General features: G+C 37.9%; 8 protein-coding genes across 8 annotated transcripts; 4 read left to right on the top strand and 4 right to left on the bottom strand. All coding sequences in view use genetic code 12, as the record gives it.

The window, feature by feature from the left end:
• Positions 1–129: 129 nt before the first annotated feature.
• Positions 130–2,369, bottom strand: BMH1 (14-3-3 family protein; the record flags this gene model as incomplete). Its single annotated transcript, XM_007372306.1, has 2 exons — positions 130–1,372; positions 2,311–2,369. The coding sequence occupies one exon, from the start codon at positions 1,265–1,267 to the stop codon at positions 491–493; it is 777 nt and encodes a 258-aa protein (XP_007372368.1).
• A 1,167-nt stretch (positions 2,370–3,536) lies between these two features.
• Positions 3,537–5,228, bottom strand: ARX1 (putative hydrolase; the record flags this gene model as incomplete). The annotated part of the gene is made up of 1 exon (XM_007372305.1): positions 3,537–5,228. One exon carries the CDS (start codon positions 5,226–5,228, stop codon positions 3,537–3,539), a length of 1,692 nt encoding a protein of 563 aa, XP_007372367.1.
• An 819-nt stretch (positions 5,229–6,047) lies between these two features.
• SPAPADRAFT_64162 (uncharacterized protein) lies at positions 6,048–7,505 on the bottom strand (the record flags this gene model as incomplete). Its single annotated transcript, XM_007372304.1, has 1 exon — positions 6,048–7,505. The coding sequence occupies one exon, from the start codon at positions 7,503–7,505 to the stop codon at positions 6,105–6,107; it is 1,401 nt and encodes a 466-aa protein (XP_007372366.1).
• A 1,084-nt stretch (positions 7,506–8,589) lies between these two features.
• Positions 8,590–10,319, bottom strand: SPP1 (Spp1p; the record flags this gene model as incomplete). Its single annotated transcript, XM_007372302.1, has 1 exon — positions 8,590–10,319. A coding segment is annotated over one exon (926 nt), but the record flags the coding sequence as incomplete, so codon positions are not given.
• SPAPADRAFT_131340 (uncharacterized protein) lies at positions 8,620–9,045 on the top strand (the record flags this gene model as incomplete). The annotated part of the gene is made up of 1 exon (XM_007372303.1): positions 8,620–9,045. One exon carries the CDS (start codon positions 8,620–8,622, stop codon positions 9,043–9,045), a length of 426 nt encoding a protein of 141 aa, XP_007372365.1.
• Positions 10,320–10,409: 90 nt separating the features above from the next.
• On the top strand, positions 10,410–12,657 carry SPAPADRAFT_69321 (ssDNA-dependent ATPase; the record flags this gene model as incomplete). The annotated part of the gene is made up of 1 exon (XM_007372301.1): positions 10,410–12,657. One exon carries the CDS (start codon positions 10,410–10,412, stop codon positions 12,555–12,557), a length of 2,148 nt encoding a protein of 715 aa, XP_007372363.1.
• Positions 12,658–12,907: 250 nt separating this feature from the next.
• On the top strand, positions 12,908–14,171 carry SPAPADRAFT_145639 (putative peptide hydrolase; the record flags this gene model as incomplete). Its single annotated transcript, XM_007372300.1, has 1 exon — positions 12,908–14,171. A coding segment is annotated over one exon (1,158 nt), but the record flags the coding sequence as incomplete, so codon positions are not given.
• Positions 14,172–14,704: 533 nt separating this feature from the next.
• On the top strand, positions 14,705–15,704 carry SPAPADRAFT_58076 (mitochondrial 37S ribosomal protein mS35; the record flags this gene model as incomplete). Its single annotated transcript, XM_007372299.1, has 1 exon — positions 14,705–15,704. The coding sequence occupies one exon, from the start codon at positions 14,718–14,720 to the stop codon at positions 15,666–15,668; it is 951 nt and encodes a 316-aa protein (XP_007372361.1).
• Positions 15,705–15,775: the final 71 nt, after the last annotated feature.

Here is a 15,775-nt window from a genome sequence, read left to right as displayed (position 1 = left end):
TCACTGTCAAAGATTAAATTTAATTTTTTTGTTTACAGTTGCGTGCACCGAGTTCAAAAAGAATTGTAACACGCGTTTTGTCTTAAATTAGTATGTGTGCATCAACAGACAGCTGCGATACAATAGCTTATCAAACAATTTATATTTCGATATATAGAATCAGAGGTAAGAGGGGGGTGGACAATAAAGCTATCTCTATGTATAGTATAGTTTAGTATATTGTATGAGTAACCCAATAAATTTTGTAGTTAGGAATTGAACAAAAACAATGATAAATGAAATAAGTAAAAAACAAAGCAACTGAAAATCAAACAAGATATAAGACAGGGGGGGTGGATAAACAATAATTTTAAACAATTATGATAATGATGATGATGATGTTGGATAATGACAAAATTTTTGGGTTGACCAGGGTGAGCAGTAAGCTGGAAATACTAAAAATACTTAATATTAAATTCACACAAGAATATAACTAAAACTTTACATACATCTATTCTTCATCAGCCTTGGCTTCTGATGATTGTTGAGCTGGTTGCTCTTCGGTAGCAGCTGGAGCTTCGGATAAGTCGGTCCATAAAGTTAAGTTATCTCTCAATAATTGCATGATTAAAGTGGAATCCTTGTATGAATCTTCAGATAAGGTTTCTAAATCAGCAACAGCATCATCAAAAGCTTGCTTGGCCAAGTGACAGGCTCTGTCTGGAGAATTCAAAATTTCATAATAGAAAACAGAAAAGTTTAAGGCCAATCCCAATCTGATTGGGTGAGTTGGTGGTAATTCAGTGACAGCAACGTCAGAAGCAGCCTTATAAGCTTCTAAAGATAAATCAGCAGCTTCTTTACGCTTGTCGGCAACGGCGAACTCAGCCAAGTATCTGTGGTAATCACCCTTCATCTTGTAGTAGAATACCTTGGATTCACCAGTTTGAGCAGAAGAAATCAAATGATCAGTTAAAACAGAGAGAATATCTTCACAGATTTTAGATAATTCAGCTTCGATCTTAGCACGGTATTCTCTAATTAAAGAAACTTGGTTTTCATTACCCTTAGATTCTTCCTTTTGTTCAATCGAAGAAACAATTCTCCAGGAAGCACGACGAGCACCAATGACATTCTTGTAAGCAACTGATAACAAGTTACGTTCTTCAACAGATAATTCTTGTCCAGAAGAGGCAACAGCCTTCATGTTTTCCACCATTTCTTCATAACGTTCAGCTTGTTCAGCTAACTTGGCGAGGTAGACAGAGTCTTCACGGGAAGCAGGCATTGTAGTTTATAATTTAAAACGTGATATCAAAATTTCTAAGCAATAAAATGGGAAGTTCAAAAACAAAAATAAATACTATTCTGTTTTCTAATTGAGTTCAATTAACTAGATGGTTGTTAGTAAATCATATCGAATTGATAATTATTGAGATAGATTCGTCGAAAGGGCAATCCATTTGAAATTGACCAGCCCCGGCATGCTAGAAAATTTCAAATAATAATTGTATGCAATTGATTCAATAAATAGTGGCTGACATACTAAATTGTTTGCAATTGATACTACGCTGGTTGTTTTGTGTCAAATTGATTGCTTGAAATGATCAAAATCACACCTAGTTTAAAAAGAGGGGGTGTGTCATCGTTGTGATTTTGGCGTTGACTTTCAAGTTGGAAGAAAAAAGACCCACAAAAAAAATGGGGTCGTGCAAAACTCCCAAAATTTTCTCTCCCACAAAAATCATTTGTTGTAGGAAAATATGTGTGTGGATTTTGGTTTGTTTTTCTCCCAGCACCCAGTTTTAGTTAATTATAGACAGCACACAAAATATAAACAACCCGCAATAACCCAAGTATGACTAACCACATTTTTATACCACATAAACGTGTAACTGATCTAGTTGTTTCTCTTAATTTCTAATACATTCTTGATATATTACTCTGGGTTCTTGTTGTAGTAAAAATGGTGGTAAATACACCCAATCGGTGCTGTCCAATTTGTAACATTTCTGGTGTAATAAATAATATCACGCAAAACAAAACATGATCACCTTATGAAAATAATTAATCAATCAATTGCGTAACAGTATGTTATATCAATTGATCTTGGACCCTCTATACATTGACTGGAATATCAATTGATTGTTTAATGTAAAGTCATTAAATACGAGTATCAGATCAATTCAGATAAATTAAGGGATGTTTCCAACTTCAAGTTTGCCATCAATTTCACACAAACAATTGTATTGATTTTACAACTTTTCACCTTATGCACTGCCTTCCATACGAATCATTATCTCTTGTATATTATGGATTGAAAATACATACTTTTGAGATTTCTCTTCCGTTGTTTTTATTTCACTTTTAAGTTAGACAAAACTGAAAAAAGAGGGAGAGCTATGAGGAAAAATCTTGAAACCTGAAATTGAAAAAAGTTTTTGTTTTGTTCACATTGAGTTGTTTTTTTGTCTGTGTCGTGTGAAAATCAATTCTTGCCAACCAATCTTTACATGTTAGCACAATCAGGAGAAAAAACAAGGTATATAACCTGCAAGATTTAGTTTACATGTTATGTGCAAATTTGCTGGTTCGCAATAATCAAATACAAAGGGTTGAATAGTCAATACATACATACATAATATATCAGAAAAGATTAGAATATTTTATGTGGACTTCTTTAAAGAGCCAAGGAATGTCCCAACTTATCCACCTAAACTTCAGCATAGCTGTGCATTTTTTTTTTTTGAATCTTTCTTTAGAACATTGAATTTTTAGGTTGCTTAGGCGATATGCAGAAGTGGTGACGAAAAAATATGGGCGCCAAAATGACATCACATGTAAAGTTTAAAGGGGCGGTCAGTTCGGATATTCCAGTAGAGTTTGAGAAATGCCAAAATCAAGCGCCAAGCTTGGATAGAGATATTCGAACAGAAATATATTCTTGACGCGACTATTACGAGAGTATTGGTCCTGGTGTAAATTCGTGTCTCCCTTGTTTGTTTGTTTGTCTTGTCCGTCTAAAATAAAGCCAAAATTTTATTTTTTTTTGGGATTCGCAGGCTTTGTCCCCGGCGGCAAGTAAAACCTAACGCGGGAGAATTTTCTGGAACGATTTTTTTTTTTTGGCTGTCTAATTTGCTTGGACTACTTTCGGAGGCTAGTAGCCCCGAAGTTCAATTATATAAGGGATCTGGACTAAGTTTAGTAAGTACAGTAGTGGAAAGTTAACTGATTTAAGATGCTACCCATCTGCGCGGGTTGACCTAATACAATCTGGGCGGGCATTGTTGCGAGACCGCTTGGGATTTTAATTTCGACATCAGGTTATATGTTGGAATCCGCCTGAACTGATTGTCTAGTATCTTTTGTGATCCGTTTTTAGATAAAGACACTTTTCTGTAACAAATGTAAAATTTCAAATCGTGGTCAACATCTTTATGCCGTTTGGCTCTAGCTCTTTCTCGTTTAAACTTTACATTTGGAGAATATTATTCATTCACTTTACTACACAGTTAAGTACAACAAAATTCTTAATTTACAAATATTTAAATGCTCTAATCTAATTGCATGGATTCAACAGCCATATTGGACTGTTTCATCTTGTAAGGGTTGATTTCCTTTACCTTGATACCAAATCTCTTATCTTTAGTTAATTGGATCAAGTGACCAACAATTTCGTTAATTTCACCTGCCAATTTGTATTGTGAATGAACCCAACTTGGCTTGGCAGTCTTTTCCCCACCAGTTAATCTAATCACTTCATCACCATTGTTATTTATTATAACTGTGGTTGATTCTCTCACATTGCTTATGTTCTTACCGTGTTTTAATAATGCCTTCAATTTCAAGGAAGATATACCTAATTTAGGTAATGGGATTTCCATACCTGGTAAAACAGGCTTGGCAGCATCAATACCGTGCTTACCAGTTGGGTTAGAAGTCAACAATATTTGTTCCAATGGAATGAATTTGGTGATTTGAATAGGCTTGGCCTTGATTAAATGACGGTTGGTTAACTCGGAAGCACCTAATCTGTGAGACTTCATATCTTGGCCAATAGCTTCAATTTGCTTCTTGATTTCTTCATCGCTTGATTCCAAGTTAATTGGGAAATTCTTACCGACGTAATCTAATTTGAATGGGAAAACAGAGAATTCATTGTCGATTTCACTCAATAATTTACGAGAAGTCTTCAATTTTAATTGATGAGTAACGGCAAAATCACGGATGAAAACAGAACTCTTACAGTTGAAATCTTGCTTATTATTCTTACCAGTGAAATGATCAATTTCTTCGGTAGTGATAATACCAACCTCATTAATATTTTGCAATCCAGCCATACGGATATCAATTTGGTAAACCTCTCCAGGTAAAACAACAAATTCATCCGTTGGTACAGCAGATGAATTACTTGTTTGAGTTGGCTTGTTTGCGCTATCTTGTAATATCAATTCAGTAGAAGTGGTAGCTTGTTTCAATAATCTGCTTTCTTGATGAGATTCATCCCAGACAACACCCTTGAAGTCACGTTCAGCAACAACACCTTCGGCTTGACCAGCCAAGAATCTTCTAACTCTTCTAATCTTGGATCCAGGAACAACAATACAGTTGAAGGAATCGGCAATAGCATCAACGAGACCTCTAATTTGTTGACCAGTGATGGTATTGCTTGGGTTTTTCAAGTTGTTTGGTAACTTTTCTGGAGATAAGGAGGAACCTAATAAAGCAACCATGGTTTCTACTGCAACATGAGCAGCACAGATAGCATCAGCATTTGATCCCAACAATGGACCAGCAGGCTTGAAATCAGGAGAAGGTGGGTAAATAACCATAGTATGACTGACTTGGGAAGCGTACCCATCAATATGAACCCCTAAACTAATAGTAACAACATCACCTTCCTTAAAAGTGAAGGAACGTTCATCATCGATTTCAGGAGCAAATCCGTTGATTAACTCGTTGACATTAATAGTGGTTGGGTGTGCAATTCCCTTTTCATTAACAGTATTGACGTATTGACGAGATAATAACTTGGTTAAAAAGGAATCAGCCAAGAGACATAATTGTTGAATGGTGACTTTGGATCCAGTCAAGTGATAGGAGTTGTTAATTAATGATTTGATGTATGTTAACCCAGTTTGTGTAATTTGACCTGCTACTCTATATTTTTCAAGGATAGCTTCATCTAAGATATTCTTTTGTTTAAGCAAGACATCGGCGTCTTCTTGACGAACTGCAAGTTGCATGTTTAGTGTATTCTTTATGAATGAAAGGTAGTCTACAAAATGTACGACTTGAAGTTTTCACTTTTTTTTTGATGGGCATCGCACTAATTTAAGAGAAAAAAAAATTCACTGTGTACTGCGAGTTACTAACAACTAGAAAATTGCTGCAAAATGGCAGTCGTTCAAAATATAACAAAAAGAAGTTTGGAAGTATCGTTCATTTGGTTCTTATTTGACTAATGTGTGTCTTTATAATACTTTAAGATAGTAATGAGCAAAAAACTTAGTAAATTTTTGTTAATTTTTGTTAATTTTTTGCCAAAGGTCTAAAGAAATTTTCTCTCAGCAAAATCATATACGTATTATTCAGCTTTCTAGAATTTCAAAACATAAATATTCCTTACAAAGGGAATCACAAGAGAAAATCCAGGATTTTATTGATTTACCCCAATTTTTTTTAAATAGGTCTCTATTTGAGATCAATAAACTATCAGTGAAGGGATAAATCTGCCCCATTACTTATCTGACCGAAATCGTAACGAGATTTATATACAAAATTTAAAAGCGCTTTAAATGCACCAAAAAATAAAATAATCTGGATATTATGGCTTATTAAAGTATTAAATATTTATTTTAAATGCGTGAAAGACCAAATATAGAGCTAAATCCCTTATTAAACTATCTAAAGGTGGTGATATTTGCATCACGTAGTAGACCGAAAAATTATCGATTTCCTAAAGAGGCAACTTGTCCGAGTGGTTAAGGAGAAAGATTAGAAATCTTTTGGGCTTTGCCCGCGCAGGTTCGAGTCCTGCAGTTGTCGTTATTTTTTGCAATAATTTTTTATATATTATGAAAACATGGATTTCAACTAAAGAGTAAGACTAAATAGAGAGACTAAAATAAAGACAAGACAATAAGCACAAACGCTTGCCAACCTCCCAATGAAATGGTTGGCCCTGAATTGTCATGGGTGGTAGCAGAATGCGTAATGGTAGTACTAGATTGATTGGTACCAGGTTTGTTACCAGATTGATTATTACTAGATTGATTATTACCAGATTGATTATTACCAGATTGATTATTTCCAGATTGATTATTTCCAGATTGATTATTTCCAGATTGATTTCCAGATTGATTATTTCCAGATTGATTATTTCCAGATTGATTATTTCCAGATTGATTATTTCCAGATTGATTATTTCCAGATTGATTATTACCAGATTGATTATTGGTGCCAGATTGGTTATTGGTACCAGATTGGTTATTGGTACCAGATTGGTTATTGGTACCAGATTGATTATTGGTACCAGAATGATTGTTGTTATCAGTATCATCGGTAGAATGGCTTCCTCCATCAATAGTAGTAGCAGAATGTCCATCATCGGAGGTACCCCCACCGATTTCACTAGTATCAGTTCCATCATGCCAGGTATGTCCACCATCATCACTCGTGTCAGTAGTACCTCCACCAATGTCGGTTGTATCGCCACCACCCAAATCAGTAGTACCTCCACCAATGTCGGTTGTATCACCACCACCGATGTCGGTTGTATCACCACCACCGATGTCGGTTGTATCACCACCACCGATGTCGGTTGTATCACCACCACCGATGTCGGTTGTATCACCACCACCCAAATCAGTAGTACCTCCACCAGCAGGATCGGTTACCTGACCACCATCAGGATCAGTTACCTGACCACCATCAGGATCGGTAACACCACCAGCAGGATCAGCTACCTGACCACCATCAGGTTCAGTAACGTCTCCTCCAGCAGGTTCAGTAACATCACCACCCTCATCAAGAGTTTGAGCATCATCTCCAATATTAGGTTCAGTTACATTAGGTGGTTCAGCAGCAGTGTCCACTCCATCATTAATATCCCTTACTTCTAAATTAACCGATTGGCTAAAAAAGTATTTCTGCTGGGTAAAAGACCGGTCCATTCCCTGATGTTGGTCAGTCCCATAGTAAAACTGAGCGTTTCCGTCATAAGTCAAGACGTCCTTGCCATCAATCTGTGTGACACCCCAAGCTTGGGTTTCTGGAGTATCAGTTTCGACTATCCCAAAAGGAGTAAGCTTCAAGAAATGACCATTGAATGTTTCTAGCTCACCATTGGAGTGTAAATAAAGGTCGAGTTCATCAGGAACTTCTACAGCGCCGTATAAGACGCCATTGGCTGAATCGACCAGAACAGGAGTAAGTTCCCCGGTTCCTTTAAGATTGAAAATACGGACCTCAGCAGCTAATGCCAAGAAAAAGACGTAAAATAAAACAAAGAATAACGTCATTGAGGAAAATATTAGGGAATGTTGAAAAAAAATAACAAAGGTTGGACAATTTCGATACTTAAGTACTTGTCTTAAGTCTAGAAAGACCGTGTGCCACCTTCAAACATGTCCGCCTGTTGCTATAATTAAACTTACGAAATAATAATATGGAAGAGGAGTTTCGTAAGTGGTTCATTTGTATTGTGCCAAGAATTATAATTGTAAAAAATTGTGATTGCAAATTGCAGTTGATCTTTTTTTTTTCTAAATAATATTTGAAATTGCATTTACGATAGAACATTGTTAATGTGAGCAAAGCCTGTGGCTCAAGGAATATTAAGTATGTTCGTTCAGACTTAGCGATATTGATGTTGGAACAGACCCCTTGCATAGCTCAGCTTGCATCACGCTGTTACATGACTATTTTAAAATTTTAGTAGCCTGATTGATCCTGTTTAAAGTTAGTGGATGTATTTTCGAAGATCACCAAAGATTTCTGAGGCGGGTTTACTGAATGGCGGGGTCTATGGAAAACATTTTCTTCCCATTAATATCAAATATTTTTAAATTATTTTATAAACATGATGGTCACAGCCGCCGTAAGAAAATTCCAGAATTCTGGTGGGAGTTCTCGTATGTGACAATACAAAAGGTTGCAAGTTTAGACCAATTTTTCAATTTTGGAGAGCTGCAGTTACACAAATGGGCTTAGTTTAAATCCGTTGTTCCGTACTGCTCCATACTAGCAACTAATTGAGATAATCCCCTCAATGGAATGAATTAGTCAAGATCCTTGCGGTTATCACCGATTAGTACCGTAAATTTGGGCACACCAGTTTAAACCTCCAACAATGAAATTTGGGTCCAACTTGACAGACCATTGTTCATTGCCACATTTGTCAGAAATTCTGAATTGCGGTGAATCATACGATACCAATAGAGAAGTTCTCTAAAGTTGCTAGAAGTCAATTATTATGATTGCTTTGGAAAAAAGAGCCAGGACAGTCATAGTTAAGGGCTTACTTACATCGACCTTCCAATTGGTACCAAAATGAACGCGAAAAAAAAAAAATAAATCCAAAATCTAATCTACTCCTACTCTACTAACTAAACCAACTGAGTTACAACAGCTACAATGTCTTGGGAACAGGTAACTTTTTCACTTAGTCCTAGAAGCAAAGGATGTTATCTCATCACAGATGAAGTATTACGCAATGTTCCTCAAATCAAAAACTACGAAGTTGGTATTCTCAACTTGTTCTTGCAACACACCAGTGCAGGGTTGACTTTGAACGAAAATTGCGATCCCGACGTAAGAACCGATATGACTTCCTCATTAGATAGAATGGTTCCTGAAGGTGACTTTTATATCCATGCTGATGAGGGCCCTGACGATATGCCTGGTCATGTTAAAAGCACCACTGTTGGGGTCAATTTAAACATTCCCATTAGCAACGGTAGACTTGCAACTGGTACTTGGCAAGGAATCTACTTGTGTGAATTCAGAACTTACAGACACACTAGAAGGATAGTGGCTACAATTAACGGGAAGAAGAAATAGTTTATTACACTTTTTCATACACATCTATAGAGTAATTTCGTAGTATTGTTTCCTTTTGCTGTTTCAATACTTCCATTCTCGAGTTTTGTTCTAATAGTTTCTTGGATATTTCGTCATAAGCCAAGTTCCACCAGCCATTATGACGAGGACACTTTCTCTTGTCTTTAATACACAATTGATCCATGAACATATCGCTAACTTCTTCTTGTTGGTCTCCTTCTTCCTCTTCTTCAGCTAAGGCTTGTATTTTCCGTTTGACTTGTTGACTAAACTTTTCGAAAATTTCATCCAGATTGATTATTTGGGAAATAATTGAATTATCTGAGCTTATTAGTTTGTCATAATAACACAAATCCACCTTCTTCTTTTTATTTGAACCTTTCTTTGATTTTTTGCTTTTGGAAGAATTTGATTCTTGGACTTGTTCAGGATATATCAAAGACACCAATCTTTCATTCAAGGTTTTGATGTTTTCCTTAATTTCTATTAATCGAGACATTTTGAGGTTTTGTTGATTAATTGCATCATCCAAGTTGCTATACTTTACCGAAACCATTTGCAAGTCCAGTTTCACACCATCTAGGAACGATTCTATGTTGGTTTCATCCATTCTATACTTTTCTACTTGGTCCAATTCAGGGAATTTACTACCTAATTTGGTGAATTTTTCATAGTCTTTGCCAACAAAATCAAGCACATCCTTGACTATTCCTATATCTATATCCTGATGAGATGACGCTGATCCTGCTCTTGCCAACAACACTTGCTTCATGTACAATTTCCCATGCTCATCTGAACAATACTTTGACTCAGACCTAATCGCCTCGTAACACTCTGGCAATCGACATTTTCGTTTCCATTTAGTCACACCAACGCCTTTCCATTGGCAAAACTTGCAATAGAACTTGGCGATCAAGTGAGAAAACCCCGGGTTGACATTCATACACTTGAAATGAAACCACTCTTCACACCCATCACACGCAACCATCAACTCGCCATGGTCTGGCTTGCGACAGATACAAAACACTTCTTCGCTGTTGAGGTCAAACTTCGGGGCATTCTTGAACTTTTTGTATTGTCGGGCTAGTTCTTCATATGACTCTTCCTCTTGGTCGACAATGGCTGGAGAGGACAGTTTGTGTTTTTTAGAAGCCAAGGCGGAAGCTAGTGGCGGACTCAGCTTTTTCCGTCTGGCTGTGTTGTCTGAATAGTCAGGTGATGATTCTCTATAAGCATCCTCGTCGTAGTTGTACCTATCCGACATGATCGTTGTTGGTGATATAGATTTGTTTTAAAAAAAAAGGATTGCGCGTATTTTTCTAGACCAGTTTTTTATCATAAGCTCAAGGTAACATGATATAACGATGGAGGAAAGTTGTCCAATATGTGGGAAAGCAATCGACCAGAAACTACTAGAACGACACGTCAACAGTTGTTTGGACAATCTTGAAGGAACATCAGCCACAAGAGCTGATCTGGTGGGCACCGATGTAGATGACTCCAATGATGATATTCACATAGTTGGCACCAGGAAACGCGATGCGTTCAGTGCACTTGGATTAAAAGCTGATTCATCTCAAAAGAAGAAGAAGGGGAAGAGTGATGTCAAGGGTCCTACATTGACGAGTTTACTCCTTCAAGAACGACGCGTAAAACAGGAATTAAGACAGAGCCCGCAAGAGAAACCAAAAGAGCCCCCACTCGAAGAACAGTTGAAAGAAATGGCAGCAGCAGTTAATGCTTCCCAGATCAAGAAAGAGGAGATCGTCGAGGAACCACCGAAAAGACAATCCGATATACTTGCAAAAGCCAATGAAATGCACGAATTGAAACGGCTTGCTGGTCTTCCACTAGCACACCGGCTTCGTCCTAAATCATTAGACGACTTTTACGGACAAGAACATCTTCTTGGGAAAAATGGACCATTACGAAACATAATTGAAGCTGATCACATCCCATCATTTCTTTTATGGGGTGGTCCAGGGATAGGTAAAACCACACTAGCGCGAATAGTAGCTAAATCCACCAGTTGCAAATTTGTGGAATTATCCGGAGCGGACAGCAATGCCAAGGCACTCAAACAAGTGTTCACCCACGCTGAAAACCATCGGAATTTAACTGGACAGCGGACAATCTTATTCCTTGATGAAATCCACAGATTTAACAAAGCAGTACAAGATTTGTTATTACCAGCAATTGAAAAGGGAATAGTCACGGTGATTGGTGCCACTACTGAAAATCCATCATTTACATTAAACAATGCGTTACTTTCTCGAGTTCATACGTTTGTGATGGAACCATTGACTCTGGAGTCAATTGTGAAAATCCTTGGTCGCGCCTTGTATGAGGTGAATAAACTTCGAAAACAATTGTATGGCATGCATTATATTTCCTTGCTGAAAGATGCGTTTGATTATATTGCGGGTTTGAGTATGGGTGATTCGCGAGTGGCATTGAATATCTTGGAATCTGTGAATGCTTATTTGTCTACATCCAAATTTTCCACCGATAATGAAGAGGCACAGAAGGATATCCCAGAACTGCAAAACAAACAGGGCGTCATCAAAATAACAGAGTCTATTCTTCGACCGCTCTTGAAAACTAGGAATTTCCATCAAGTGTACGATAGGAAAGGAGAATCACATTACGATATAATCAGTGCATTTCATAAGTCGGTGAGAGGGTCAGATCCCGATGCTGCCATGTTCTACTTGGTGAAAATGCTCTCTGGAGGAGAAGACCCCTTATTTATTATTAGACGGATGATAGTCATTGCTTCTGAGGATGTTGGATTGCGTGACAGTTCGTGCTTACCGTTTGTGGTTGCTGCAAAAGACGCACTTGAATTTGTAGGTATGCCCGAGGGAGAAATCATATTGGCCCATGTTGCCAACAAATTGGCGCGAGCACCGAAATCAACAAAGTCGTACAGATCATTACGCACTGCTCAGAAATTGATTAGCGAAGAACCGGAACTTACCAAGTTGCCTGTTCCATTACATTTGAGGAATGCACCTACCAAGTTGATGAAAGAGTTGGGGTATGGTCAGGAATACAAGTACAATCCAAGTTTTGCCTATGGGAAAGTGAAACAGGGCTACTTTCCCGAAGGGATGGAACCAGTGAAGTTTTTAGAGGATGTGCATCTTGGTCATGCCCAGGATCCACAGGTGTCTGAAAAGGAGTATGAATCGAGTAGATTAGCAGTGGAAGATTATGAGAAGTTTAAGCGGAGTTATAGAGAGAAGTTAAGACAACAATATAAGAATGGTACTAAGAAAGAGAAAAATGGAGAACAGACGCAATATAAGAAAGAGCCAAGCTTTGGATATGACGAGTTTTTAGATAAGGATGCCCAACCAGAGTATTTTGAAGGAGAGGGTCATCTGTACTCTGACGATGATCCTGAATGCACCAACAATTTCGGAAAATCTTATGATGAGTTTCTTGATCCTGATAGTCAGCCAGATTATTTTGATGATGATACAGAAGCTGATTTGGATCAAGACTGATTAGGGAACGTGGCAATCGCTAAATTATGTAATTTTCATACTGTAATAATTAGAATAACATATATAAAATACAATTGCTTTGCAAAGCAAACTTGCTTTAGTTTCTTGCTATTTGCTCTTTTCCACTCCTTAAACTTCCCCAGAAAAAGACTGCGATATAAAACTGCGAAATTCACCCTATTTCTACAATTCAAGCTTTCCATTGATATATCAAATTGCTCAATAAATAGAAATAGCTAATGTGTGGACGTTTCGCTTTAGGAGTAGTACGTATACTTTGGCAAATTCCAAAAAGAAGTTTTTCCCTACTAACCGTTAAGAATTTAAATGACTTACCCAATCAATTTACCAGCACCGCGTTGCTAGTGGATAAAGAAACGCATGAACTAGCTGATACACACAGCAGTTCAAATGAAGGAGTCTACCAGTATGACATTCATGGTAGTGAGGGTGACATGGCCAGAGTTGAGTTAGACGCCACCCGCGTTCAAGACTGGTACCCATCGTACAACATTGCCCCTACAAACTCTGCTCTTATCGTATACAAGGTCCAATCCCAGGATTCTGGAATCAACCAAAAGTACGTTCTTGAACCCCTGAAGTTTGGCTTGCTTCCATCATGGGCTAGACCTAAGGATCCAACTCCTGTTAACAAAGGCACCCCTAATGAAGGACCACAGTACTCGCGTGAAATCCAACGTTACCAGGGTAAGTATTTTAATTGTCGTCGGGAATCGTTACAGGAACATCAACCACAATGGAACGCGTCAAGAAAACATAGATGTGTTGTCCCTATACAGGGCTACTTCGAATGGCTCAAGACCAAAGGAGACAAAATTCCTTATTATGTTCATTCCAAGAAATCTGCACTTGTATATCTTGCTGGTTTCTACTCTCATAATAGTAATTATGAGAATTATAGAAATAATTCCGACTTCTTATCATCATTCACGATCATCACAGCCCCAGCTTTGAAGACTGATACTCATGATATTTCTTGGCTACATGATAGAAAACCTGTATTTTTGGCCCCTGGTTCTAAAGAATGGGATGACTGGTTAGATCCAAGTAAGAATTGGGAAGATTCGATGATTGAAACTTGTTTGAATTCAGCTGCAAATAAAGCGTATGCTGATATTGAAGGATATCCTGTTTCCAAAAAAGTTGGTGTGCCCAGTAATAACGGAGAAGATGTGATTGAGAGAGTCGAATCCAAACCTCAAGCTTCGATTTCACTGTTCTTTCAACCACAAAAGAAGCAACCAGAACTTAAGGTTGAGCCCACTGATGAGAAGATTAAACAGGAAGATGATAATTCCAAGAATGATGATGTCGATGTGAAAGAAGAAGATTACTTGGATGGATTAGATGCTCCTGAAATAAACGAAGGTGAAAGTGAAGAGGAAGAACCAGTCAAACAAGAAACTGAACAAGATGAAAAGGTTGAAGAAGATGCAGTTGGTAAGGAAGAAAGAGAAGAAGACGCAGCAAAAGGAGACCCAGAAGCGAAAGATGAAGTAGAACAGGAAGTTAAAGCTGACGAGGAAAGACTTGAACAAGAGGCAGCCGAAAAAGATAAAGAAGCAGCCAAAGAAGAAGAGGGGGATGCAGCAGAAGGTAACGAAGAAGCGAAGCATGAGGTAGAACAAGAAGTTAAAGCCGACGAGGAGGGACTTGAACAAGAAGCCGCTGAAAAAGACGACGACGCGGTAGCTGATGATGAAGAAGTGGAAGATGATGACGAAGTAGTTGAGGGCGACGAAGAAGAGGACTATCAAGAAGGGGAAGAGGAGGGAGAAGAAGAAGAAGAAGAAGAAGAAGAAGAAGAAGAAGAAGAAGACTCTAGTTATACGACTGGGAGCTCCAATCTGAGAACTAAAGGTAGAAGTTCTAAACGAACAACAAATAACGAGGGACCTCCATCTAAGCGGTTAAGGAACAAAGAAGACATTACAAATGTGTCAATACAAGAAATAGCCTCATAAGCGAACCATATAATTGTTTGATTTAGTTAGCAACTGTTTGTATAGTGTTTTTGCAATATACGTCGTGTCAAAGGTAGTGTAAAATTGCCAGAAAAAATTTTCGTTTTTTTAGTTGGTTGAAATTTTTACAACCAAATTAGTCCCACTAACAGTTGAAAGTATAGTATAACAAAGCATGATTCCCGTTAGAAAGTGTGCTGGATCACCAGCTATAGTCAGGGTATCAACTCGTTTCTCATCATCCAAGTCAAAATTGGAAAGTGTGCCTCCATCAACTCCACTTTATCTTAACCCTCATGCTTGGCAAGGATTACCTGCTGACCAAGTGTTTGAATTACACAGAATGAGAAAGCAATATTTGGGAACCAATTATGTTCCAAACAACCAAGAAAGAACCGCCATCTTGTCCACTATTAGCGCCTTGGTCAGAAACAAGCCCAGTTTGAGTTATGTTTTTGGGATTGAAAACTTCAAGGAAAAATACACCAGTGCTATTCCCATGAATGAAAGAGGCCGTCCACCAAGAAAGAGTAACGTTTTGGTGTTGAACCAAGGTGAAGCTCCACACATAAAGAGAAGAATTGAACACCTCACCAGGGTCAGTGCCTACGAAATGCCATTGTTGGCCAAGTATCGTCAACCATACACCCCAAAACCAAAGGCTGAAACTCCATTAAAGTTGACTTATTACTCTGACTTCACCGAAGATATCAATAACAAATATAACCGTAAAGTGTCATTATCTGTTGAACTCGACCACTTGAACTTGAATGATAAGCAACAACATAAATTCAAGGTATTGGCCGGTAACAAGTTCAACCACGAATCCAACACTTTCCAAATCAAGTCTGGCCATTTCCCAGAAGCTGCCCAAAATGCCAACTTTTGTGTGGAAACATTCACCAAGTTATTAAACGAATCCAAGAACTTGACTGACGACTTTAGCGATATCCCATTAGACAAGCGTCATATGAAGCCATTCATCAAGAAGCCTGAACCGCAATTCCCAGAAGCTTGGAAGAGACCTCAAGACGCCCCAATTGCGAAACATGCTATTGTCAACAGATTGGTAGAAAACTTGAAGAAACATAAAGACGATGCTTATCTTAAACACATAACACCATAGTATATAACTTATCCTGTAAATATATAAATTCAGTACTCAGTTGTAGCTCACTTGCGTATATTAATTTTTTTGGCGGTTCCAGAAAACAAAAAAAAAAATAAACTGAC

Source organism: Spathaspora passalidarum (genome assembly GCF_000223485.1).
Source record: "Spathaspora passalidarum NRRL Y-27907 unplaced genomic scaffold SPAPAscaffold_1, whole genome shotgun sequence".
In the NCBI taxonomy this organism is placed as follows: domain Eukaryota; kingdom Fungi; phylum Ascomycota; class Pichiomycetes; order Serinales; family Debaryomycetaceae; genus Spathaspora; species Spathaspora passalidarum.
The sequence above is the reverse complement of the archived record's forward strand: the minus strand, read 5'-3'. Positions and strand labels throughout refer to the sequence as shown.